The sequence below is a fragment of the Nomascus leucogenys genome, chromosome 5 (genome assembly GCF_006542625.1).
Source record: "Nomascus leucogenys isolate Asia chromosome 5, Asia_NLE_v1, whole genome shotgun sequence".
NCBI lineage: Eukaryota > Metazoa > Chordata > Mammalia > Primates > Hylobatidae > Nomascus > Nomascus leucogenys.
This window is the reverse complement of record NC_044385.1, coordinates 26,511,138-26,539,051: the sequence shown is the minus strand read 5'-3', so window position 1 is coordinate 26,539,051 and position 27,914 is coordinate 26,511,138. Positions and strand designations below refer to the sequence as shown.

The 27,914-nt window shown below is 42.2% G+C and overlaps 2 protein-coding genes across 3 annotated transcripts in view; both read left to right on the top strand.

The window, feature by feature from the left end:
* Positions 1–2,938: 2,938 nt before the first annotated feature.
* On the top strand, positions 2,939–3,475 carry LOC100590408 (interferon-induced transmembrane protein 1). Its single transcript, XM_030812847.1, is given in 2 exon segments — positions 2,939–2,977; positions 2,979–3,475. Coding segments are annotated over 2 exon segments (378 nt in total). The 3' UTR covers positions 3,318–3,475.
* A 20,848-nt stretch (positions 3,476–24,323) lies between these two features.
* Positions 24,324–27,914, top strand: part of MARC2 (mitochondrial amidoxime reducing component 2) — a 36,137-nt gene continuing 32,546 nt past the window's right edge. Inside the window, exon 1 of one of the 2 annotated variants that reach the window (XM_030812846.1) lies at positions 24,324–24,986. In XM_030812846.1, coding sequence (XP_030668706.1) covers positions 24,715–24,986 — 272 coding nt within the window. In that variant the 5' untranslated portion in view covers positions 24,324–24,714. The remainder of the gene's footprint in view (positions 24,987–27,914) is intronic. The other variant, XM_030812845.1, reaches the window with a different exon arrangement.

The window sequence follows — 27,914 nt, the reverse complement described above, 5'->3', positions numbered from 1 at the left end:
CAGGTCTGAGTCAGTTTTGATAATTGGTATCTTTCTAGGAATCAGTCATTTTAAACTAGTTTATCGAACTTGTTGGGACACAGTTTTCATAATACTCTCTAATAACCTTTTAAGTTTTGTAAGATTGGTAGTGATTTCCCAACTTTCATTCCTGATTTTATAAATTTGAGTCTTCTCTCTTTTTCTCTTGTTAGTCTAGCTAAAGGTTTGTCAATTGTGCTGATCTTTTCAAAGAACAAGCTTTTTTTGGGTTTCATCGCTTTTCTCTATTGCCTTTCTATTCTCTGTATTATTTATTTCTGCTCTAATCTTTATCAACCCCTTTCTTCCCCTTCTTTTAGGTTTAGTTTGCACTTCTTGCTTTTCTTTAAGGTAGAACATTAGGCTACTGAGTTGGGATTTTTGGGCATTTACATCTCTAAGCTTCCTGCTAAGCACTGCTTTAGCTTTATCTCCTAAAGTTTTGGTATGTTGTGGTTCCATTTTCATTCATCTGCAGGTATTTTCTAATTTCCCTTGTGATTTCTTGTTCGCCCATTGATGATTTAGGAGTGTGTTTGATTTTCACATATTTGCATATGTTATACATTTCTTTCTGGTATTGTCTTTCCAGCTTCCAGAGGCTGCCACATTCTTGGGCTTATGCCCTCTCCTGTCTACAAAACCAGCAATCACATCACTCGAACTTCTGCTATCATTAAATCTCCTTCTCTGACGCTCTTGCCCCTTTCTTTCCCTCATAAGGAGACATGATTACATTGGGCCAACCGGGATAATCCAGAACAATCTTCCCATCTCAAAATCTTTAACTTAATCACATCTGTGAAGTCTCTTTTGCCATGTAAGGTAACATATTCACAGGTTCTGAGAATTATGATGTGGACATCTTTGATCAGTTATACTTCTGCCTACCCTATCTTCTTTTCCTTCTTTACTGTGAAATATAACACACGAGAGCTGAGGCTGATCCCTGTAGACAGCTCTCCCAGAGAAAGCACTGGTCTTCTGCAGACCTCCAAGAACACCAGCTGTAGGGTAGGCTGAATGAAGCCAATCAATGCTGGTAGAACTCACTACCGGATAGATGTAGAGCTGCAACTGCAAGGATTTGCCTGTAGTTCCTGGTTATGCAGGTAGGGGGCTGGTGCTCCCCCAGCCATAAACACTGAGGTGCTGGAATTGGGCTGGAAACCCAGGGTCTCTCTTTTCAGCTTATAATTGACTTCCAGCTACTGATCATGACAGAGAGGAGCTGGTTCTTCTCCCATTCATGCAGCCTAAAAGCCCCAGAGCCCAAGGACCAATGCCCCACTCTAGGTGTCTGTTTTCCACTCTGTTAGATCACTGTGCACTGCCCCAGAACATGATGGATGGTGGCACCCCTTTCTGCTGTCCTGATGTGGGTATTGGCTTGTCATTCTCCTTATTTTGTCATTCTCCCGACAGTACGCATATTGAGAGTGCAGGAAACATAATGTAATAGTGGACAGATCATTATAAGGTGAACCTCTCTGTAACCCTTGAACAAGCCACAGAAAAGAATGCTCCAGGCCCCAGAAGTTTCCCCCTGCTTCTTCCCAGTCACATAACCTACTCTCCCTTCTACAGGAAACCACAGCCTGGTTTTATGGTTATTACCTGATTGCGTCTTTTTGTGGTTTCACCACCATCTTGTGTATCCCTTGACATCGTGTTTTAGTTTTTCCCGGTTTTGAACTTTATAGGGATGGAATCACACAGTATGTATTATTTTTTGTCTGGATTCTTTGGCTTATTTTTTTTAAAAAGGTTAACTCATGTGTGTGTGTGTGTGCGCGCACGTGGGTGTAGCTACAGTTTGTTCATTTTTATTTGCTGTACATTCATTTGCTGTATAAATACACCACAACTTATCTATCTATTGTGCTGTTGATGGACATTTGGGTTGGTTTTGTCTATCACCAATAATGCTGTCCAAAACGTTCTTGTATGTGTCTCAGTTTTCTAGTCTACTATTTAATATTATTGGAAACCAGGCCTCTGTTTTTATAATGACTGCTGTTATCGTTGCCAAAGACTCCTCCTTTTAGTTATTGCTTCCTCAGCGCTTTAGGATACTGCAAAAGAAAGCAGTCAGCTTGGCCCAAAGAAACCTGGGAAACACTGATGATTTCATCGTGGCCGCTTTGAAGGCAGGATTGTTTTTCTCTTGTTTACCATTAGATCCTCAGTACCTACCAGACATAGTTTGTTGCATGAATGAATTATGGAAGTGGGCTTTGTACCATATCTAGACAAGCTAAAGCAGTAAACCTTTCCTGAAGTTTCTATAGGTAAGACCTATATTTCCTTACTATAATATTCTCTCCTAATTAACCCACTGTCTTTACTATACCACATGATCAGCGGAGTCACGATAAAGTGAGCCAGAGTGGGGAGTTTTTGATGCTTCTAATCTGAGTCCATATTGGCTTTCGGAATTTTTTCATTAATCATCCTAATAATGACTAGGAACATTCCAAGCTGTGGACTTGGGCTTTCTGTATGACATTTGAAATCCACATGGCCAGCCAGGTGTGGTGGCTCACGCCTGTAATCCCAGCACTTTGGGAGGCCAAGGCAGGCAGATCATAAGGTCAGGAGATCAAGACCATCCTGGCTAACACGGTGAAACCCCATCTCTACTAAAAATACAAAAAAATTAGCTGGGCGTGGTGGCGGGCGCCTGTAGTCCCAGCTACTTGAGAGGCTGAGGCAGGAGAATGGTGTGAACCCAGGAGGCGGAGCTTGCAGTGAGCCGAGATGGCGCCACTGCACTCCAGCTTGGGCGACAGAGCAAGACAAGGAGGGCTCACTGAGCACCGTCTCAGCATCCGGACACCATAGTGGCCCTTCGCTCCACGTGGAAAACCACACTTCTCAAACCTTCACTCAACACTTCCTTCCCCAAAGCCAGAAGATGCACAAGGAGGAGCACGAGGTGACTGTGATGGGGGCACCCCCCCAGCACCATCCTTCTAAGGTCCACCGTGATCAACATCCACAGCAAGACCTCTGTGCCCGACCATGTTGTCTGGTCCCTATTCAACACCCTCTTCTTGAACTGGTGCTGTCTGGGCTTCATAGCATTCGCCTTCTCCGTGAAGTCTAGGGACAGGAAGATGATTGGTGACGTGACCGGGGCCCAGGTCTATGCCTCCACTGCCAAGTGCCTGAACATCTGGGCCCTGATTCTGGGCATCCTCATGACCACTGGATTCATCCTGTTACTGGTGTTTGGCTCTGTGACAGTCTACCATATTACGTTACAGATAATACAGGAAAAACGGGGTTACTAGTGGCTGCCCATAGCCTGCAACCTTAGTACTCCACTGTGCAATGCTGGCCCTGCATGCTGGGGCTGTTTGCCCTGCCCCTTTGGTCTTGCCCCTAGATACAGCAGTTTATGCCCACACACCTGTCTACAGTGTCATTCAATAAAGTACACGTGCTTGTGTGAAAGAAAAAAAGAAAAAAGAAAAAAAGAAAAAAAGAAAAAAAGAAAAAAAAGAGAAAAGAAAAAAAGAAGAAAAAAAAAGGAAATCCACATGGCCTTCCTCAAGGAGTATCAAAATCCTAAGGTACACACTTTCCTATATATATGATTAGGGAAAGCTGGTCCTTTTTTCATTATTCTCAAATATTAAAACAAATTGTAAAAACTTCGAACTGGAAGAGAACCTCTAGAAGCTGTGCATTTAGATTTGGAAAAATGAAGGATGTGAGAGGAAACATTTGTCATCATGATGGCTTTTAATTAGAGGAACTAATTGGGTGGAAGATGGACTTTTAGGTCTCAAAAACTAATTATTCATGCAGCAAAAGGAAGGGAACAAGGCCTAAATTAGGCACATGTACAAATTCTCTCTTCTTTTAACTGAGTATCTAGCATAATCACCCTAAGTCTAATTGGGCATTTCCTTTTAAAACTTCTCTTAATAGCTGCCCTGGTACCAGAGTGAGCTCCCCATTCAAAATATGCTCTTCAGCCTTTCTCAACAAGAATAGAATCTTTCTCTTGACTCCACACCAAAAGTTATTTTTCCTCCCTCTGAATCTCTATATCACTATGTTCCAACCTCCCACATAACCTTCATCACTTTCCACCTTGTATATTTATTTATTTATGCATTTATGTATCTGTATATTTTATACACTTGATTCTAAGATCATAGGGAGAAGAACGCTCCCAAATTTGTTTTGCAAATGTAAGAGTCTTGCATATAATAGATGTTCAGTCATAATTCATATGTATCAATATTACAGCTTGTGGTGAGCAAACAACACTAAAAGAGATAATCGTGGGGAAGATGCTGATGAGGCCAAGTGGGGTGAGCATTACTAAATGTATTGGTTCCCCATTTTGATTACTGAGAGACAAACAAAAACATTTTCTCTCCTCCTTCTCCTTCTTCTTCTTTTTTTGAGACAGAGTCTTGCTCTGTCACCCAAGCTGGAGTGCAGTGGTGCCATCTTGGCTCCCTGCAACCTCCTCCTCCCGGGTTCAAACGATTCTCTGGTCTCAGCTTCCCTAGTAGCTGGGATTGCGGGTGTGCGCCACTATACCCAGCTAAGTTTTGTATTTTTAGTAGAGATGGGTTCCACCATGTTGGCCAGGCTGGTCTCAAATTCCTGGCCTCAAGTGATCCACCCGCCTTGGCCTCCCAAAATGCTGAGATTACAGGCATGAGCCACCACGCCCGGCCAAGAAAAACATTCTCACACTGTCAAAGGCTCAAGTGACTTATCCAAAGCAAAATAATTTATTTGAAGTTTTATGTTTGTCTTTTACATATACACATACATATATGTAGGTACATATATATTTTTATTCTTTTATAAAGAAAAATTATTTATATAGTAACAATTGTGGAGTTTGGTTATAAAGACATGTTCTCCACCCAAAAGTATTTATTTTCCTTTCTTAGAAGTTTTAATGTAAAATCAGCCAAGATTCCTTTTGTTAAAGCCAACAAGTGTTTTTAGCACATCTTTCAGATGAATTAGTTTCCTGTTGTGTTTCACAGGCCAATCAAAGATGGGCTGGGATGGTCTCAAATTGACCCCTCTACCTACAGTGTTTCTGCTCTGTGCTTATAAAGATTGAACTTCTGTATTCTTATTCCACATCCATGAACACACACAACTCCAGCTGCTATTCAATAGATGAACTCTGATAAATGTAAGTTTTCTAGTACATTGATGGAATTTCTATAGCAGGATGTATTGAGCCTGTTTTTTATAAATTAGTTGACAATACAGTATTCTGTTTAACTGTACCCTTTGAAGGGAACATGAAAAGAGGGCAGTTCTACAGAAAAGCCCCCCACCCCAACCATTTCCTCAACCCTCTACACACTTATAAAGGGCATTGTCTTTGCCACTGCTGTTCATTCTCTGAGGCTTGGGTTCAAAGGCACCTCAGAAATCTTACAGTAGAGACGCAAAATGCAGGCCTACACTCTTTTGCCCCTTCAACAGTGGACGTGTATTAAATGTTCTCAGACCTCTTCTCTATCTGTTAAAGACCAACACAATCCCTAAATTGATGAGGGTAAGAGATTGGCAAATCTGCTCTATGTTACTGACTGCCCTATTCCTTCCCATTTTCCTCACCATGACTTGGGATAAATTATCCAGCATCCTAAGGGTTACTGTCAGGTGTCTCTGCACAGGCACTGTGCAAATATCAATTCATGCCCCCCACTCCTTGATGACAGATTCATCTAAGACCATTTAAGCAATCCCTTAAATTGCTTGTGTTAAGAAAGAAAGGGAACTTCAACATTGCTGGAAGGAATTTAAAATGTTACAGTCACTGTAGAAAATAATTTGGTAGTTCTTCAAAAAGTTAAACACAGAATTAGCACAGGACCCAATGAATCCACTCCAATATAGACCCATGAGTATTGAAAATATATTATCTTACAAGAATTAGCCAGGTGTGGCGGTGTGTGCCTGTAGACCCAGCTACTCGGGAGGCTGAGGTGGAAGGACTGCTTAAGCCCAGGAGGTCAAGGCTGCAGTGAACTGTGATTGTGCCACTGCACTCCAGCCTGGGCAACAGAATAAGGCCTGACTCAAAAAAAAAAAAAAAAAAAGAAAAGAAAAAGAAAATATGTACATGAGTATTCATAGTAGTATTATTAATAATGGCCAGAACAAAGTTCATCAACTGACGACTAGATAAACAAAATGTGGCCTATCCATCCAATGAAATATTATTCAGCTATTAAAAAGGAATGTACTATTATATGTTGTATGTTCAGGGATGAAACATGGAAACATTATGCTAAATAAAAGAAGTGAAACACAAAAAGCCACATATTGTGTCATTCCATTTATATGAAATGTCCAGAATAGGCAAATCCTCAGAGACAGAAAGCAAATTAGTGGTTGCCAGGGGATAAGGGGAGCAGAGCTGGGACTGACTGCTAATAGGTATGAGGTTTCCTTCTGTGGTGATAGAAATATTCTGGAATGAGAAGTGATCGTTGCATAATATGGTGAATATACTACAAACTAATGGATTGTTGATATGGTTTTGTTGTGTCCCCACGCAAATCTCATCTTGAATTATAGCTCCCATAATGCCCACGTGTTGTGGGAGGGACTTGGTGGGAGATAATAGAATCATGGGGGCAGTTTCCCCCATACTGTTCTTGTGGTAGTGAATAAGTCTCACAAGATCTGATGGTTTTATAGGGGGTTTCCCCTTCTGCTTGGCTCTCATTCTCTCTTGCCTGCTGTCATGTAAGATGTGCCTTTCACCTTCTGCCACGTTTGTGAGGCCTTTCCAGCCACGTGGAACTGTGAGTCCATCAATCTTCTTCTTTATAAATTACCCAGTCTAGGGTATGTCTTTATCAGCAGCATGAAGAGGGACAAATACAATTGTGCACTTTAAAATGGTACATTTTATGTTTTGTGAGTTGTATCTTAATTTTAAAAAAGATCATAACAATGCTTACAACCTACATGCTGTACAGTAGATCATACTTACGTCATTATTTTCTGGTCATACTTAGGAAAGAGTAAAGACTGTCACAGAATAAATGAATGAATGAACGAATCAATTGATGAACTGATGAATAAGTAGAATGAAAGGGAGCCTGGGAAACAGAGGTCTTTTGTGACTAACCATGGGTGAGGGGACACTTCCTATAATCTTTTTCTTGGGCAAGTAGTAGAACACAGAGAGGTTGGAGGGAAACATTAGAAGGACTTGACTTTACAGGGAATTTGTTTTGGAAAGGATGTCCCCAAGTAAGGAGATTCTCTTCCCTTCCCAAAACACTGTATCCTGCCATAGCCTTCTTCCACTCTGAGTGGGGCACATGCTGCCAAGATGAAAAAGCAAATCTCCCTGTAGCAGCCAAAGAAAACAAACACAGAAAAAAAGCAAATGAAAACTGGGAGAGGAAGCAGGATTCTGCATCCTGGCTGATAACATCGTCAAAATCAAAGCCACAAAGACACACAGTCACGGCCACTGATGGAGCTTAGGGGCCATCCAGGGCAGGGTTGACCAGAGGTGTGAAGGTCCCCGGACCCTCAGTGTCATCAGCCCAAGCCCTCATAATTTTGTAACTAATATTGATGGAATAACAGGGCCCTTCCCATATACAGGTTAAGGCCCAACAGATGCCTTGGACAATTTATTTACTTAACAAATACAAACTGAGATTTACTGTGCCTGAGATACACAGGGAGAGGCACAAGTCCCAGCCAAGGAAGGGCATCTTCTAGGTAGGAAGTTTCCTGGGACTGATCTCTCAACTTATTTCTTCTGGCCTGTCCCTTCCTCTCGCCACATATTCTTGGCATCCTGTCTTTCTCCAGGGCTTTTCCCCCTCCTCCTCCTCCCCTAAAAAGGAAAGTGTGAGGAAGCAGCCATGGGACCTGCCCCTTTCTGGCTGGGTAGGCGCTCCTAGGTGAGATGAGGAACTCTGAGTGGCTCGGCTACTGCAGGAGCAAGTGCCTTCTCCTACTTCGGACATGGGATTGCTGTGAGGACCGAATAGCCTTCTGCTTCCGACAGAGTTTTATAGACTGCAAAGTATTATTCAAATGGCAGGGAAAATAGAAAAGTGTGGCATTTTTTTCTCCCACACTTTTCTATGACTTCTGACATTTCAAATATAGTATTCCTCCTATTTCAAAATACCCTTAGTCCCGACTCTTCACTGAGTTGGGTAACAGGAGGTTGTTCCTTAGGACTTACTCACCAGAAAGGAAAGGAGGATTTCCTTTCACTTCCCGTTAGAACCAGCTTCAAGCATTTCCTCCCCACCCTTCCGTCCAAAACCCTGATCACAGCGCCCCCTCGTGTAAATCCAGAGCAACTGCCCGGGAAATCCCACGTCTAACCGGGCCAAAGTCAAAAGCTGAAGGAGGGGGTCCGGTTGAACTCTGGGTGGGTGGGAACTGGGACTCCTACAGGGCGGTGATGCCTACAGGGGACAGGCTCCAGTTAGGTCCGTTTGCTTCTCGTTATGCTGAATATAGACCTCATATTGCCAGATATTTTGATTTTAAAAGACAAGCTAGACACTTCCCGATTAAAACAACTGTGTAAGCCAAATAAAACAAGTTATGGGCCAGGCTGTAGGGGGCTGCAAACCGTCAGGAAGCTTTGATTCCTTGTGGAAAAGATGAAACATTGATGATAGTTAATCCCAACACATTGACAAGGAGCGATCCTGGTAACAGAAGATATCTTATATGATATATAAAATCACAACTGTGAACATATTTGACAAGGAGAAAAAAAGAACAAACATACTTAACATACTTGCTTCTGAGTTTTCCCATCTGTATTTGCTGGCTATATACTGATTTTCTTAACCTCCTATATTAACCAGAATAAAACCAGAAAGTTTCAGTAAAAATTATGGGGAAAAAACTCAAAATAGAAAAAGAAATTCCCATTAATTTTTTCCCCCACTATTTGGAGATAAAATCCATTTTCCTAAAGGTACATATGCACCAACTTCCAGAATACCAATGTCCATGAAGGGTTTTTTGAACTTTCTGGGGTAGAAATTCATAGTTCTTAAGACAACAGGCAAAGCCTGCACAATTTGGTCTCATCCCGACTGTTAGCTTCACCTCCTGTCATTCCCTTTGCTGGTCCGATCATCATACCAAACTATTTTCCTCCAAAAACATTTCATTTTTTTTTCGGAAAATTGTATTTCTCGTTGATTAATTGCTTTTACTCTCGTTTCCATTTTTGAAGCTCCTATGCATGCGTTCTTCATATCCCAGTTTACATTTACCTCCCACTAACCTTCAAGCAGAATAAGCTGCCCAGCCCCCAACATGCACTTTCAAAGCTCTAAGCCCATATCTTTAGGAAAACAATTACTGTTTTTCTTATAATTGTTTGTTTACACACGTTTTGACATTGGGAATCTACCCAAAGCTGTGTTGTGTCACCAATGAGCCATAAAACTTTTAAAATATCTAGTAGATTGTAGGCTGATAAGGAATATTTGCTGTTTCGCTCTCCCAGAGCCTGGTACACCACCAGACTCATTGCATTGGATTTTTAAATAATTTTATTTTTGAATTTTTTGAACAAGTAATACTTTTCACAGTTCAAAATTCAAAAAGTATAAGTATACAAATGAAAACTTTCCATTATATCCATGTTTCCAGCCACCCAGTTTCTCTTCGTATTGGTACATGATGTTACTCACTTATGTGGGATGAAGTCCACATTCCTCTGCGTGCAGTATAATTTTTTTCTACCATTTGTGCTTGTTTACCTTCCTAGTACACTCCTCTTTCCTGGCCTTTGCTCTCTACTTTCCAGCCAGGAGTGAAGTGTCTATTTCCTGATATGTGACCTTAGCAATTTACTGGCTTCTCAAGATCAGACTATCTTCCTCTATCATTATTAAAGACTACATACTAGCATCTAGCATATAGCAGGGCGTGAATGAAAGTTGCTCACCCTTGAACAACAACTGGCCCTTGTGCTTGTTCTCCTGGAGCCCTTCTGAGCTCTTAGCCTCAGATGTTGTTCTGGGACACATGTTTGGCCGTTGAGGCATTACTTCCCTGGGTATCCTGATGACAACCCCCAACCCTAACCTCATCTCAATGTGTGTCTTCTCCTTGCAATTTAAAGAGGTGCCCGACTAATACACAAGTAACTCTCCTTGAGCTGAGCTGGTTTGTTCTCCCCGTTCAAATCCTCACAGGGAGGAAGAGAAACTTGTGGGCATGCAGAGATGTTTGTCACTATGAATGGATAAAATGGCACAGGGATACATATTATACATGCGTATAATATGTATAAGATATATACTTATATTTATATAATATGTAAGATATAATTTATAGTATGTAAATATATACTATAAATTATGTATATTCTAAATATGTATTTATAATTAATTAATAATTAATTGACTATACTATATAACTATGTAATTATATAATTTATTTATATTAAATAAATGTAAATATATAATATATAATATATTTATATTAAATAAATGTAAATATATAATATATAATATATTTATATTAAATAAATGTAAATATATTATATATAAATAGATATGTATATATGTGTGTATATATATTTTTGTTACAAGGCCCTAAAGGCCCTAAAAAAGGCTACATTGATTTTTAAAAATTAACATTTTACTTACTAATGTTTCAAGTTAAAAAATATTCTTTAACTTTGAAGATCACTATACATAGCTTATCATTTCATTCTCCCCCTTCCTTCCTTCCTTTCTTGTTTTCAATCACTTTTTTAAGGGGACTTTTGTTTTTGACACAGTCTTGCTTTGTCACCCAGGCTGGAGTGCAGTGGCAAGATTATAGCTCACTAAAGCCTCAAACTCCTGTTTTTATTTTAATTTTTAATTTTTGTGGGTACATAGTAGGTGTATATTTTTATGGGATACAAGAGATATTTTGATACAGGCATGCAATGCATAATAATCACATCAGGGGCCGGGTGCGGTGGCTCACGCCTGTAATCCCAGCACTTTGGGAGGCCAAGGCAGGTGGATCACAAGGTCAAGAGATTGAGACCATCCTGGCCAACATGGTGAAACCCCGTCTCTACTTAATATACAAAAATTAGCTGGGCATGGTGGCGCATGCCGTGCCTGTAGTCCCAGCTACTGAGGAGGCTGAGGCAGGAGAATCACTTGAATCCGGGAGGCGGAGGTTGCAGTGAGCCGAGATCACGCCACTACACTCCAGCCTGGTGACAGAGCAAGGCTCCGTCTCAGAAAAAAAAAAAAAAAAAAGCCGGGCGCGGTGGCTCATGCCTCTAATCCCAACACTTTGGGAGGCCGAGATGGGCAGATCACTTGGGGTCAGGAGTTCGGAGCAGTCTGGCCAACGTGCTGAAACCCCGCCTCTACTAAAAATACAAAAATTAGCCAGGCGTGGTGGCGGGCGCCTGTAGTCCCAGCTACTCGGGAGGCTGAGATGGGAGAATTGCTTCAACCCGGGAGGTGGAGGTTGCAGTGAGCCGAGATTGCTCCATTGCACTCCAGCCTGGGCAACAGAGGGAGACTCCCGCTCAAAAAAAAAAAAAAAAAAAAAAAATTTACATCAGGGTAAATGGGGTATCCATCACATCAAGCATTTATCCTTTGTGTTACAAAAAATCCAATTACACTCTTTTAGTTAAAGTGTGCAATTAAATTAGTATTGATTATAGTCACCCAGTTGTGCTATCAAATAGTTGACCTTATTCATTCTTTCTATTTTTTGTACCCATTAACCATCCCCACTACCCCAACTCCCAACTCTTCCCAGCCTCCCATAACCATGTTTCTACTCTCTATCTCTATGAGTTCAATTGTTTTGATTTTTAGATCTCAGAAATAAGTGAGAACCTGTGAAGTTTGTATTATTGTGCCTGGCTTATTTCACTTAATGCAATGACCTCCGGTACCGACCATGCTGTTGCAAGTGACAGGATCTCATTCTTTTCTATGGCTGAATACTCCATTGTGTATATGTGCCACATTTTCTTTATCCATTAGTCTGTTGATGGCCATGTAGTAGGTTTCTTTCAAATCTTGGTTATTGTGAATAGTGCTGCAATAAACATGGGAGTGTAGATATCTCTTTCATATACTGATTTCCTTTCTTTTAAGTATATACCCAGCAGTGAGATTGCTGGATCTTATGGTTGCTCTATTTTTAGTTTTTTGAAGAAGCTCCAAACTGTTCTCCATCGTGGCTGTACTAATTTATATTCCCACCAACAGTGTGCCAGGGTTCCCTTTTCTCTACATCCTTACCAGCATTTGTTACTGCCTGTCTTTTGGATAAAAGCCATCTTAACTGAGCTGAGGTGATATCTTATTATAGTATTGATTTGCATGTCTCTGATGATCAGTGATGTCGAGTACCTTTTCATATGCCTGTTTGCCATTTTTATGTCTTCTTTTGAGAAATGTCTATTCAGATTTTTTATCCATTTTAAAATCAGATTAGATTTTTTCCTATAGAGTTGTCTGAGCTCCTTAAGCATTCTTGTTATTAATCCCTTGTCAGACAAGTAGTTTGCAAATGCTTTCTCCCATTTCGTGGGTTATCTCTTCCTTTTGTTGATTGTTTCCTTTGCTGTCCAGAAGCTTTTTAACTGGATGTGATCCCATTTGTCCATTTTTGCTTTGGTTGCCTGTGCTTGTGGGATGTTACTCAAGAAATCTTTGTCCAGTCCAATGTCCTGGATAGTTTCCCCAAAGTTTTCTTTTAGTCGTTTCATAGTTTGAGGTCTTAGATTGAAGTCTTTAATCCATTTGGATTTGATTTTTGTATATGGTGAGAGGTAGTGATCTAGTTTTTTTCTTCTGCATATGGATATCCAGTTTTCCCAGTACCACTTATTGAAGAGACTGTTCTTTCCCCAATGTATATTCTTGGTGCCTTTGTGAAAATAAGCTCACTGTAGATATATAAATTTATTTGTGTGTTCTCTATTCTGTTCTATTAGTCTATGTGTCCATTTCTATGCCAGTACCATGCTGCATTGGTTACTATAGCTCTGTAGTATAATTTGAGATGAGGTAAAGTGATTCCTTCAGTTTTATTTTTTTGCTTAGGATAGCTTTGGGTATTCTGGGTCTTTTGTGGGTCCATATAAATTTTAGGATTGTTTCGTCTATTTCTGGGAAGAATGTCATTGATATTTTTATAGAGATTACATTGAATCTGTAGATTGCATTGAATCTGTAGTTTGCTTTGGGTAGTATGGACATTTTAACAACATTGGTTCATCTAATCCATGAACATGGAATATCATTCCACTTTTTTGTGCCTTCTTCAGTTTCTTTGTTCTATAGTTTTCATTGTAGAGATCTTTCACTTCTTTGGTTAATTCCTAGATATTTAATTTTATTTGTAGCTATTGTAAATGGAATTCCTTTTTTTGATTTCTTTTAAGATTGTTTGCTGTTGGCATATAGATATGCTACTGATTTTTGATTTTTGCTTTTGTATCCTGCAACTTTACTGAATTTGTTTATCAGTTCAAATAGTTTTTTGGTTGTGTCCTTAGGTGTTTTGAAATATAAGATTATATTATCTGCAAACAAGGATAATTTGACTTCTTTCCAGTTTGGATGCCCTTTATTTCTTTCTCTTGTCTGATTGCCTTAGCTAAGACTTCCAATACTGTGTTGAATAACAGTGGTGAGAGTGGGCATCTTTGCTGTGTTCCAGATCTCAGAGGAAAGATTTTCAGTTTTCTCCCATTCAGTATATTTAGCTGTGGGTCTGTCATATATGGCTTTTATTTTCTTGAGGTATGTTCCCTCTATTTTCCGTTTTTGAGAGTTTTTATCATGAAGGGATATTGAATTTTATCTAATGCCTTTTCTGCATCAATTGAAATGATCATATGGTTTTTGTCCTTCATTCTGTTGATATGATGCATCACATTGATTGATTTGCATATGTTGAACCATACTTGTATCCCTGGGATAAATTGCACTTGGTCGTGATGAATGGTCTTTTTAACGTGTTGTGGAATTTGGTTTGCTAGTATTTTGTTGAGGATTTTTGCGTCAGTGTTCATTGGGGATATTGGTCTATAGTTTTCTTTTTCTGATGTGTCTTTCTGGTTTAGGTATCCAGGTAATACCGGTTTTGTAGAATGAATTTGGAAGTATTCCCTCCTCATCTATTTTCTAAAATAGTTTGAATAGGATTAGTATTACTTCTTTATTAAACATTTGGTAAAATTTAGCAGTGAAGCCATCAGGTCCCAGGCTTTTCTTTGCTGAGAGAGTTTTTATTACAGGTTTGATCGCATTACTTATTATTGGTCTATTCAAATTTTGATTTTCTTCATGGTTCAATCTTGGTAGGTTATATGTGTCTAGAAATTTATCTATTTCTTCTAGGTTTTCCAATTTATTGGCATATACTTACTCATAGTAGCTTTACTTATCCTTTGAATTTCTGTGGTATCAGTTGTAATGTCTCCTTTTCATCTCTGATTTTATTTATTTGGATCTTCTCTTTTATAATTCTTATTTTTGATTTTCGTGGGTACATAGTAGGTATATATATTTATGGGATCCATGAAAAGTTGTGATACAGGCATGCAATATGCAATAATCACATCGTGGCAAGTCTTCTGTCTTTTTTTTCTTAATTAGTGTGACTAAATGTTTGTCAATTGTGTTTATCTTTTCAAAAAACCAACTTTTCATTTCGTTGATCTTTTGTATTGTTTTCTTCATTTCAAGCTCATTTATTTCTGCTCTGATCTTTATTGTTTCTTTTCTTCTAATTTTAGGTTTTGTTTGCTCTCATGTTTCTAGTTCTTTAAGATGTAGTTTTATATAGTGTATTTGAAGTTTTATACTTTTTTACTTTTATACTTCTTTTTTTTTTTTTTTTGTGAGATGGCTTCTCGCTCTGTCACCCAGGCTGGGGCTCAGTGGCGTGATCTTGGCTCATTGCAAGCTCTGCCTCCCGGATTCACGCCATTCTCCTGCCTCAGCCTCCCGAGTAGCTGGGACTACAGGCACCCGCCACCACGCCCGGCTAATTTTTTGTATTTTTAGTAGACATGGGGTTTCACCGTGTTAGCCAGGATGGTCTCGATCTCCTGACCTCATGCATGATCCGCCTGCATCGGCCTCCCAAAGTGCTGGGATTACAGGCGTGAGCCACTGTGCCTGACCTACTTTTATACTTTTTTATACATATAGCTATAAAATTCCCTCTTAGTACTACTTTTGTTGTATCTCATAGGTTTTGGTATACAGTGTTTCCCTTATCATTTGTTTTAATAAATTATTCAAATTCCTTAATTTCCTTATTGACCCACTGGCCATTCAGGAGCATATTGTTCATTTTCTATGTATTTGTATGGTTTCCAAAATTCCTCTTGTTATTGATTTCTAGTTTTGTTCTATTATGGTCAGAGAACATATTTTACATTATTTCAATTATTTGAATGTTTTAAGACATGTTTTGTGGTCTATCATAAGGTCTGTCCTTGAGAAAATTCCATGTGCTGCGGATAAGAATGTGTATTCTGCAGCGATTGGATGAAATGTTCTGTAAATATCTATTAGATCCATTTGGTCTGTAGTGCATATGAAGTTTGATGTTTCTTTGTTGATTTTTCTGACTGGGAGATCTGTCCAATGCTGAAAGCGGGGTGTTGAAGTCCAGCTATTACTGTATTGGGGTATATCCCTTCCTTTAGTTCAAATAATAGTTCTTTTATATACCTTGACACTTCAGTGTTGGGTGGATACACATTTATATTTTTATATCCTCTTGCTGAATTGACCCCTTCTTTATCATTATGATCTTCTTTGTCTCTTTTTGTAGTTTTTATCTTGAAATCTATTTTGTCTGATATAAGTATAGTTAATCCTGCTCTTTTTTGGTTTCCATTTGCATGGAATATCTTTTTCCATCCCTTTATTTTCAGTCCATTTGTGTCTTTATAGGTAAAGTGGGTTTCTTGTAGGCGAGAGATTGTTGGGTCTTTTTTTTTGAGACGGAGTCTCACTCTGTTACCCAGGCTGGAGTGCAATGGCACGATCTTGGCTCACTGTAACCTCCACCTCCTGGGTTCAAGTGATTCTCCTGCCTCAACCTCCTGAGTAGCTGGGATTACAGGCGCCTGCCACAACACCCGGCTAATTTTTGTATTTTTAGTAGAGATGGGGTTTCACCATTCAGTCACTCTGTGTCTTTCGATTGGAGAGTTTAGTCCATTTACTTTCAGTGTTATTACTGATAAGCAAGGAATTACTACTGTCATTTTGTTATTTGTTTTCCAACTGTTTTGTGGTCTTCTCTTCCTGTTTTCCTTTTAGTGAAGATTTTCTCTGGTTGTATGTTTTGATTTCTTGTTTTTTTTTTTTTATTTTTTGTGTATCCATTATATGTTTTTTGATTTGAGGATACCATGAGGGTTGCAAATATTATATCATAACCCATAATTTTAAACCGATGACAACACTGATTAAACAAAGTAACAAGCAAAAGAAAACAAAAAACTCTACACTTTAACTTAGTGCCCATTTTTTAACTTTTTGTTGTTTCTATTTATATCTAAAAGTTGTTGTAGTTATTATTTTTGATCAGTTCATGTTTCAGTCTTGTCGTGTTTAAGTAGAAACTTAAAATATAAGTAGTTTATACACCACAATAATAGTGGTATAATATGATAGTCTATGTTTTTCTGAGTACTTCCTATTATTGCACTTTGAGATAATTTCTTATTGCTCATTGATGTCTTTTTCTTTCATATTGAAGAACTCACTTCAGCATTTCCTGTAGGACAGGTCTGGTGTTGATGAAATCCCTCAGCTTTTGTTTGAAAGTCTGTATTTCTCTTTCATGTTTAAAGGATATTTTTCACTGGATATACTCTTCTAGGGTCCTTCAGCACTTTAAATATGTTATGCCACTCTCTCCTGTGAAGTTTCCACTGTGAGGTTTCCACTGAAAGGCTGCTGCTGGATGTATTGGAGTAGCACTGTGTGTTATTTGTTTCTTTTTTCTTGCTGCTTTTAGGATCCTTTCTTCATGGGAGTTGGATTATTAAATGCCTCAAGGTAATCTTCTTTCAGTTAAATCTCTTTGGTGTTCTATATAAACTTCTTGTATATGAATATTGATATCTTTCTCTAGGATTGGGAAATTCTCTGTTATTATTCCCTTGAGCAAACTTTCTGCTCCTATCTTTCTCTCTACCTCCTCTTTGAGGCCAATAACTGTTACATTTGCCCTTTCGAGGCTGTTTTCTAAATCTTGTAGGTGTGCTTCATTCCTTTTTAATCTCTTTTCTTTTGTTTCCTCTGTGTATTTTCAAATGGCCTGTCTTCAAGTCACTGATTCTTCCTCCTGCTTGCTCAATTCTGCTATTAAGAGACTCTGATGCATTCTTCGGTATGTCAGTTGCATTTTTCAACTCTGGAATTTCTGCCTGAATTTTTAATTATTTCAATCTCTTTGTTAAATTTATCTGATTGGATATTGAATTCGTTCTCTTTGTAATCTTGAATTTCATTGAGTTTCCTCAAAACAACTGTTTTGAATTCTCTGTCTGAAAGGTCACATATCTCTGTCTCTCCAGGATTGATCCCTGGTGCCCTATTTAATTCATTTGGTGAGGTCATGTTTTCCTGGATAGTCTTGATGCTCAGGGATGTTTGTCAGTATCTGGGAATTGAAGACTTAGGTTTTTACTGTAGTCTTCACAGTCTGAGCTTGTTTGTACCCATCCTTCTTGGGAAAGCTTTCCAGGTATTCAAAGAGACTTGCATGTTGTAATCTAGGTTTTGGTCCCTGCAGCTGTATCTGCATTAGGGGGCACACTAATCCTGGTAATTCTGTGTCTCTTGCAGACTTGTAGAGGTACTTCCTTGGTGGTCTTGGATAAGATTTTTAAAAAATCCCTCTGGTTACTAGGCAGAGATTCTTGTTCTCTTCTCTTATGTTCTCCCAAACAAATGGAGTCTCTCTCTCTGTGCTGAGCTGCTTGGAGTTGGGGAAGGGGTGACACCATCCCTCCTATGGCCACCACCATAGGACTTTGCTGGGCCACACCTGAAGCCAGCATAGCACTGGGTCTTGCCCAAGGCCTTCTGTGACCACTACCTGGCTACTGCCTATGTTTGCTCAAGGCCCTAGGTCTTTACAATGAGCAGGTGGCAAAGCCAGCCAGTCTTACATCCTTCCCTTCAGGGTGGCAAGTTCCCCCAGGCCCCAGGGGGGTTCAGAGATGCTGTCAGGGAGCCAGGGCCTGGAGTCAGAAACATTAGAAATCTACCTGGTATTCTATTCTGCTGCAGCTGAGCTGGCACCCATATCTCAAGACAGAGTTCTTCCCACTCTTACCTCCCCTTTCCACAGGCAGAGGAGCTTCTTTCCATGTCACCATCGCCATAGGCCCACCGGAGTACTGCCAAACTACTGCTGATGTTCGCTTAAGGCTCAAGGGCTGTTCAGTCAGCTTGTGGTGAATACTGCCAGGCCTGGGACTCACCCTTCAGGGCGTTGGGCTCCTTTCTGGCCCAGGACAGGTCCAGAAACGCCATCCAACAGCCCGGTCTTGGAACCAAGAACCCCAAGAGCCCACCTGATGCTCTACTCCACTGTGGCTACACTGGCACCTAAGCTGCAAGCGGCAAGGCAAAATCCTGTTTACTCTTCCTTTTGCTTGAAGGAGTTTCTCCTTGTAGCCACCACTGCTGGGAATGTGCTGGGTCACACCTGAAGCCAGCATGTTTCAGAGTCTCACCCAAGTTGAGACTTGGTCCCTAGTGCCTTATTTAGTTCATTTGGTGATGTCATATTTTCCTGGATGGTCTTGATGCTTGTGGATGTTTGTCAGCATCTGGGCATTGAAGAGTTAGGTATTTATTGTAGTCTTCACAGTCTGGGCTTGTTTGTACCCTTCCTTCTTGGGAAAACTTTTGAGGTATTCACAGGGACTTGGGTGTTGTAACCTAGGTTTACAAACTAGTATATGCTGTGTAGTATATCCACAGCATATACTACCTGGGTACTGCTGCTGATTATTCAGGGCTCTAGGGCTCTTTAGTCAGTAGGTGATGAATTCTGCCAGGACTGAATCCTTCCCTTCAAGGCAGTGGGTTCCCTTCTGCCCTAGAGTATGTTTGGAAATGTCATCTAGGACCTAGGACCTAAGGCCTGGAATGGGGGCTTCACACCTCTGCCTGGTGTCCTATTCTCCTGTGACTGAGCTGGTATCCAAGTTGCAAGGCAAAGTCCTCTTTACTCTCCTTTTCCACTCCTCAAGTAAGAAGGCTCTTTCAGAGCTGTGAGCTGTGCTGCCTGGGGTTAGAAGTAAGGTGGGTCAAGAACTCCCTTAGATGCGCTGGCTGGTGTCTCACTAGGTTGCATGGCCCCCGAGTCCACTGGCTCTGAGCCCAGCACCGCACCAGGACTTGCTTAAAAGCTGCAGTCTTTGTGGCTTTCACTGCCTTTCAAGTTTATTTAGTACCCAGAGCCCTTTAGCCTGTGGAAGCAAGGCTTGCTGAAACTCAAATTGTGACTTCTGGGATGGGTGATTCCCCTCTGGCTAGGGCTGGTCTAAGTGCTCCCTCCATGGGTGTCAGCTGAGTTCTGCCTATATTGCTTTCTGCTGTGATAAGAAAGCACTGAGTTCCAATGCAAAGTTCCACAATCACTGTGCTCTCCCTCCCCAAAGAGCACGGATTCTCTCTTGGCCACTGCCGGGAGACTGGGGAGGGTGGTGTTGGCAATTCAAGACTATCCTTCCTACTCTCTTCAGTGCCTCTTTCAGCGATATGAAGTTAAAACCAGGTACTTTGATTGCTCACCTGATTTTTGGTTCTTATGAAGGTGCTTTGTAATATAGATAGTTGTTAAATTGGTGTTCCTGCATGGAGGATGATCAGGGGAGGCTTCTAATTAGCCATCTTGCTCTGTCCCTACCACTTGGTTTATGTGTTCAAAGGAAAGCAAGTGAGAGATCCAATGCCATCTTCCTTTCAAAGCTGAATGTACTGACTATCAAGCTTGAGTTTGTAATCTGGTGCTTTGAGCCCTGGTCATGTGGCTGGATTTGCATAGTCACTAAGGCACTTTGACTACTTAGCCATGGTTCTTCTTCCACTATGTATATGCTTAATATCCATTCAAACTCCTGGGTGTAAGCAGCTCTTCTGCCTCAGTGTCCAGAGTAGCTAGTATTACAAGCATGCACCACCATGCCTGACTCATTCTTTTTTTGTTTTAAATTTTTTGTAGAAACGGGGTCTCATTATATTGCCCAGGCTGGTCTTGAACTCCTGGGCTCAAGTGATCCTCCTGCCTCAGTCACCCAAAGCACTAGGATTATAGGTGTGTGCCACTAGGCCTGGCCTAAAGGGACCTTTGATTAATGTTTGGCCTGCATCAAACTGGGATATAAGTGAGAAATAAACTTTTATTTTGTTAGAGCATTGAGATGTTGAGGCTGTTACAATATTTTAGCCTAGCCTGAGTCATGAGATTTGTTATATGGGTTGAAGGTTGACTGTCCTCACAGCCTGATAATCTGATGTGCTCATCTCCCCGGGCAAGACAAACTGCTGCATGGCGCTAATGAATACTTCCATTGGCTGCTGGGTACTCACCTTCCTGAAGAGGGCCTGGCTGGGCAAGGCAATATTTGGGTTTTAGGCTTCTTTATTTCTCTGGTTTCTTGGTTGATATTTTAAGTGACAGAGTTTTCTTTATCTATATCAGTGCCTCTAGGCAGACAATGATGTCTTATTCCCTAGAAAGAGAGATTCTTCCTAAGCAGAGGTTGCCAAAATATGACAAACTAGGGGAAAAAGTTATGACTTGGGAAGGCATGATAAAAGGGTAATTTTCTTAATTTACAAAAAGATCTTATAAATTAACAACAAAAAAAGATAAGTTGATTCAAATCAGAAGGGAAAAAAGGATATGCAAATATCCAATTAGACTAATGAATCCTCAACCTTTGATATGGTTTGGATCTGTGTCCGCACCCAAATCTCATGTTCAATTGTAACCCTTAGTGTTGGAGTTGAGGCCAGGTGGGAGGTGATTGGATCATGGGGCTGGTTTCTCATGGTTTAATACCATTCCCCTTGGTGCTGTCATCCTGAGAGTGAGTTCTCATGAGATCTGGCTGTTTAAAAGCATGTGGAACCTCCCCCCTCTCTCTGGGTCCTGCTCCTACAGTGTAAGACATCCACTGCTGCTTTGTCTTCCACCGTGAGTAAAAGCTCCCTGAGGTCTCCCAGAAGCAGAAGCCGCCATTCTTCCTGTGCAGCCTGCAGAACTATGAGCCAATTAAACATTTTTCTTTATAAATGACCCAGCTTCAGGTATTTCATTATAGCAGTGCGAGAATGGACTAATACAGCCTCTCATCACCCCTCACTAATTCTACAAATGAAGATGCTGGGCTGCAAATGTACACATTACTGATAAGGAACTTCCCTGCTCCCCTGAAGGCACCCCCAACCCCAGCATTGGTGAAGCTGCAAACAGGGCAGGCTATGATAGGTAATGGCTGGTGAAGACAGCAAAGACTTGGCAGCACTCACCATGGCAAAGTTCCTCACTTGCTGTCTATCCCCATCATTTTGCACATGAGGAGGTGGAAGCATGGAAAGGTCAAGTTACCCATCTATCTAAGTAACTATTTCCTCTTTGAGTCCCACAGATACCTCCCACTCACTGTCCACAACAGGCTCATCTTTTTTTCCCAGACTATCTTCTTCTCTTGAACTCTTTTTTTTTTTTTTTTGAGACGGAGTCTCGCTCTGTCGCCCAGGCTGGAGTTCAGTGGCGCGATCTCAGCTCACCACAAGCTCCGCCTCCTGGGTTCATGCCATTCTCCTGCCTCAGCCTCTGGAGTAGCTGGGACTACAGACGCTCACCACCACGCCTGGCTAATTTTTTGTATTTTTAGTAGAGACGGGGTTTTACCGTGTTAGCCAGGATTGTCTCGATCTCCTGACCTCGTGATTCCCCCTCCTCGGCCTCCCAAAGTGCTGGGATTACAGGCATCAGCCACCGCACCCAGCTTCTCTTGAATTCTTAATCTCTGAGAATGGTACCCCCACCCCACGCCAGACTTTTATGCCACAGAGCTGGGAGGCCCCGTGGGCTCTTCCTCTCCTTCTGGCTCTGTGTTCTGTCATCACTAGCTCTTGTTAATTCTGTCCCCTGACCATCTCTCCTAACCACATGTCTATCTCCAGCCCCACTGTTATTTTTCCTTGATTTGGAATTACATCAGCCTGAACTAGGGCATTTGCAACTCATCTAACCAACTTTGGTGTTATTTTTTCTCAGAGCAGCAAGAATGGCCTTCCTAGCACCCAAGTCTAATCATGCCAGACTGCTCTTCAGAATTCTGAGGTGTCTCCACATTAAGTAGAGATAAGATGCATGTTGATCTGACCTCTGCCCACCTGTGCTGCCTCAACTCCCACCACCTGTTGCATGCACAGGTACATCCTAATACAGCTGGATTGCTGGTGGTTGCCCAAACATGCCACACTCTCTTGTTCCTTCCATTTTTTCAGGCTATTGCACGTGCTGCTCCTTTTGCCCAGAATCCTCGCCTTTACCCATCTCCAAGCCCCTCCTCATGTTCAAGTCTCAGCTCCAAAGCTCCGCCCTCTGAAAACAGCACTGTCCTGAGATTCAGCTGCTCTTTTGCCTCTGCTTCCTCTGCATCTTGACCTTGCTTCTCCTCTGCCATTTTCCTCTAGACTTGCAGGGGAGGTGTCAGTCTTCTGGGGAGTCAGTGAACTGGATGGAGGGGCAGCTTCTTCTAAACTTTAAATCCCCAGTGCCAATCTAGGACAAAGCCTGGTGAATGATCAATATCTATGTGGTGAAAGAAACAGACGATTAATCAATAAGACATTTGCCCTGTCTGGGAGTTCACGTACAGCGAGGCGATGGCTTTGTAAGCCCCTCACTCTGACAGCAGGCTTGTGGGCAGGGAGGGCTCTGACCCTCCTCAGGAGTTGGGAGAGGCAAAGGGGGTCCGCTACAAGTGTACACGTATCGCATTCACCACACCATGCTTAAAAAACAAATCCATAAGTCGCAGCTGCCAAGCATGATGTAAATGTATGGGGATTGAAGGACTAATTCTGCTGGCCTGAGGTTTTTTCCTGGGTAGGGAGGGATTCAGGCCCTGTTTTGTCTTTCACTTTTCACAAGGAACAGCCGAAGGGAACCTGGCTCCTCTGGTTCTCCATCCTTCCCGGAGTCTCTTCCCACACTCCAGAGCAGGCCCCTTTCCCAGGAGGTGGCCAGCCCAGATTTGGGAGGTGGCCCACTGGTTGGCCTCCTTAAACTTTTCTAGAACTGTGCCACAGTTTAAGGGACAAACTTTTGAAAAACAGAACAACAACAAAAAACTTGAAAGACTTCAAACCTTAATTTGTCTGAGAAAATCCACTGTTAACCCAATAGCTTGCTTGAATGGAGCTGTTAAAGATCAACAAAGCCAGACATTAGTTAAAGCATGAAAACAGATTTTACTCAGTAACTACTTACAGTAGGAGAAAAAGCTGACCATTCTCATTTGTGCATAGGAGACTGGGTGTTTAAAGGGTGAAGGAGAGAGTAGGGCGGGGAAGCTAGCAGAGGCTCAAGTGAAAAATCATGAAGGGGTGGTCAGTATTAAGGACCGGGCAGCTATGCCTGGAGCTGGCCGTTATGAAGCTGGGATTCTATCCACCCACAGAGACTGGGGGACAGAGGCCTATCCTCCCCATGATTGCATTTCAAAGCAATGGCTTTCAGGTCCTTGAGAAAGACACTTCTGAGGTGTAGGCGATACATATACATCTCAAAGCAACAGAGAAAGGATTCACAGTTGTAAGCCCTTTTAAGAAAATATCCTAAAAAAAGGGAGGTCAGGGGCCTTACCATCGGTGTTGGCTAGAATAAACGGGGAATTCTCCTGGCCGCCTTGAGCTTTCTCGGGAAGACATTTTACTGGGGTCGAGGTTAGGGGGCAGCGGAGGGTGGGGGACCTTGAGTCATGCTCCTATAAGCCACGCTAGAGTTCCTCGTCTTTGAGTGCAGAGGTTTAGACTGAGTCTTTGTGTGCAGAAAGTCCTGCAGTTCTCACAGCGACCTGCCAGAAAAAGTCCTTCCCAAATGTTTGTAAATCCTCCGTTTGGCAACCCGCCTTCACGTTCTGCGGTGATCTTGTCGAGCGACTAAGCGAGCAGTATTAGCAGAGAAGGGGGTGGCAGAGTGCTGGCGCTGAAGGTCACGTTGCATGGTTAACTGTCGTGTTGTAGGGGCGGGGAAGAGGAAGGAGACACTGACCACCCCAGAGGCCGCCCCATTAGCTCGCTTGCTTTGGGAGGCGTCGCTTCCACGGCGCCCAGGGTACCCCGGCCGCTGTCTGCCTGTCTTCCGCCATTACCGCGCAGGCTTTGTCACCGCATTAAGGCATTCCCACTCTCCGCTGAACCGCTCTGCCATTTCGGCGGTGAAAGGGTGAGAGGGTCAGTGGCTGAGTCAACTTTGACTCCTCCCACCCGCCCGGATCCTTAAGGGCCTCCTAGTTCTTCTGGATCCTTAAGGGTCTCCTCGTCCTTCCAGATCCTTAAGGGCCTCCTCGTCCTCCCGGGCTCCGGTCGCTGCCGGGTCTGTGAGCAGATCTGCGCCCGCCCTCGCTCTGCCATGGGCACCTCCAGCTCCTCCGCGCTGGCCCGCCTCGGCTTCCCAGCCCGGCCCTGGCCCAGGTGGCTCGGGGTCGCCGCGCTGGGACTGGCCGCCGTGGCCCTGGGGACTGTCGCCTGGCGCCGCGCATGGCCCAGGCGGCGCCGGCAGCTGCAGCAGGTGGGCACCGTGGCGAAGCTCTGGATCTACCCGGTGAAATCCTGCAAAGGGGTGCCGGTGAGCGAGGCTGAGTGCACGGCCATGGGGCTGCGCAGCGGCAACATGCGGGACAGGTACGGCAGAGCGGGGGCGCGGGGCAGCGCGGAGCCTGCCTGCGATGAGGAGGAGGGGGCAGGTGGGGCCCGATCTATCTGGGAAGGACTCTAGAGGTTTGCCACCTGAGTTTCTGGGCTGACTGTTGGGCCGTTGGTGGTTTATCTGGGAAGGCCAAGTTCATGCCAGGTTTATTTTTGGTAAAGTAGGTAGGGGCAATCCCTTGCCCTTCCCTAGACGAGAGATTCCTCCTCTGTAACAGGAGGGGGTCTGACCCGTATCTCCAAGTCTCCTTAGCTCTAAAGTTTGTGATTCTATCCTAGTATACCAAAGTAGAAAAATAAAGCTATTGGCACTAGAAAGCAGCAAGAAAGAAACCAAATGTTGTTCAAAGACATTGGCTTAGGCCTTGCTGGGCCTTGTTCCTCACATTTCTCCAATCCTGGGGGTGCCCTGGAGGCCTGATACACTTTGACGAAGGATGATCAAGTGGCATGGGGACTCTGGGGCAGAGGTGATACTTGCCATTAAGGGAATAGTGTCCCTCCTTCTCCCATAGGCAGAGTTGTTCACAGCCTGGAACTTTGGGATTTTGGGGCCTGACACATAGACATTTCATACTTAGGATTAAGATGCCTTCTTCTTCTTCTTCTTCTTCTTCTTCTTCTTCTTCTTCTTCTTCTTCTTCTTCTTCTTCTTCTTTTTCTTCTTCTTCTTCTTCTTCTTCTTTCTTCTTCTTCTTCTTCTTCTTCTTTCTTCTTCTTCCTTCTCCTTCTTCTTCTTCTTCCTCTTTCTTCCTCTTCTTCTTCTTCTTCTTCTTCTTCTTCTTCTTCTTCTTCTTCTTCTTCTTCTTCTTCTTCTTCTTTCTCCTTCTCCTTCTCCTTCTTCTTCTTCCTCTTTCTTCTTCTTCTTCTTCTTCTTCTTCTTCTTCTTCTTCTTCTTCTTCTTCTTCTTCTTCTTCTTTCTTCTTCTTCTTCTTCTTCTTCTTCTTCTTCTTCTTCTTCTTCTTCTTCTTCTTCTTCTTCTTCTTCTTCCTCCTCCTCCTCCTCCTCTTCTTCTCCTTCTCTTTCTCCTTCTCCTTCTCCTTCTCCTTCTCCTTCTCCTTCTCCTTCTCCTTCTCCTTCTCCTTCTCCTTCTTCTTCTTCTTCTTCTTCTTCTTCTTCTTCTTCTTTCTTCTTTTTGAGACAGAATCTCACTTTGTGGCTCAGGCTGGAGTGCAGTGGCGCTATCTCAGCTCACTGAAACCTCCATCTCCCAAGTTCAAGCAATTCTCCTGCCTCAGCCTCCCAGATTTCTTATCCTGGAGAGCTTTTTCAATTATAATTTCCTGAGATTCCCGTCCCTGGACTACTGAAGCAGAATCACCAAGAGTGGGGCCAACTCGCGTAGAATGTTTAAATCTCCCCCTGATGATTTCGACGCTATAGTTAAAGGATTCTATCCGAGACCATGAAGAAGAAGAGGATGTTTAGAGCTTATTCAAATATGAAGGATAAGAAAAGCCTTCCTATTGCTGGAAAGACTTCAGGCTCTGTGGGACTGGACACCTTCCAAAAAACTGGGAGAACCAAATTCTCACGCTGCACGTCCAGAGAAAATTAGTGTTGCAGACTAGGTTGCACTACTTCCTTCCTCACTCGAAGGATTGGTTTCACAGTTTCCAGTTCTAATCTGTGTTTCCTCTGATACCTGAAGAACGATTTCTTTCCCACTTCTCTTTGTCACTGCTTTGCCGTGACTACTGCAACCATGGAAAGAAAATACGTGTCCTTTTCCTGTGCTTTTTGCTCCCATTGGCATCCTAAAGTAAATACAACTGTATTACCTTTCCCTTGTTTTAAACAATAAACGCTTAGGATGGGGTGGGGTGATGTGAAGCCTGGGGTAGAGGGAAAGGCAATGAAATTAATGTTATGCAATGTTAAAATGCAGCAGACACTGAGCTAAATCCTGTCGCATAGATTAGCATACTTAAACCTCATAACAATCTTGCGGGCTAGATTTTATTATCACCATTTTGCAAATAAGGAAACAGTATGAGAAAGAATGAGTATCTCATCCAAGGCCAGAAAACCAGTGTGTGCCGTGGGGATTTGAACTCAGATCTGTGTGAGTACAGAACTTACGCTGTTTGTATGAAACCAGTGAATGATATAAAAGTATAAGGATTGCACTGAGGATCAGGAGACTTTGGGCGAACTTTTACAAAGTTGTCTCATTTGCAAAAGAATGAGATTGAACTTCATGGTCTCTAAAGCCCCATTTTAACTACATTTTATTTATCAAAGGATAATTAACAATTTGAAAGCAGGGTTGCTGGAGAGAACTCTGTTTAATGGCTGCTGTTCTCTCCACCTGACAATTTAATAACACTACTACAAATGTTCCTAGAGTTCAGGGAAAGGCCTCATTTAATGAATTCCATTCTGAACCTGTGTCTTTGGAACTAACTGTTCGAAGGAGCTGGGATTTTCCTCTGGAAGTGCTCTGGCAGGGTCTCAAATTTCTAAAGGTATTTTGTTCAAAGCTCTTAGTATACTTGTGAACATTTGGCTTGAGCAGGCTAAGCATTGAGTGTTTAAAAGTCCACCTGGCAGAATGCTGGCATTCGGTGCCTGGTGCAGTTGCTGGGAGGGTGTGCTTGTCTTCTCTGACCTTGGAAATCTCTGCTCTCCTTAGCAGCCATATGTGAGTTGATCAGTTTTATCTGTCTAAACCCTTATTGAAGCCAGTCCTTTATTTCTTCTGCACAAATGATTAACTGTTGGAGAAAGGAATCCCTTACGTTTATTATTATCCAGGGTGTTATTCCCTGCCCAATTCCTGCTGTTTTTCTCCTCCCACACTCAGTGGTAGAGTTCCTGCTTTCCCTCATTTTTCAGTACTTCCTGCTCCCCAGGCTAGTTTGTAATTGAGAAATGAGATTTTTTTCTGTTGTTTTGGGCTCC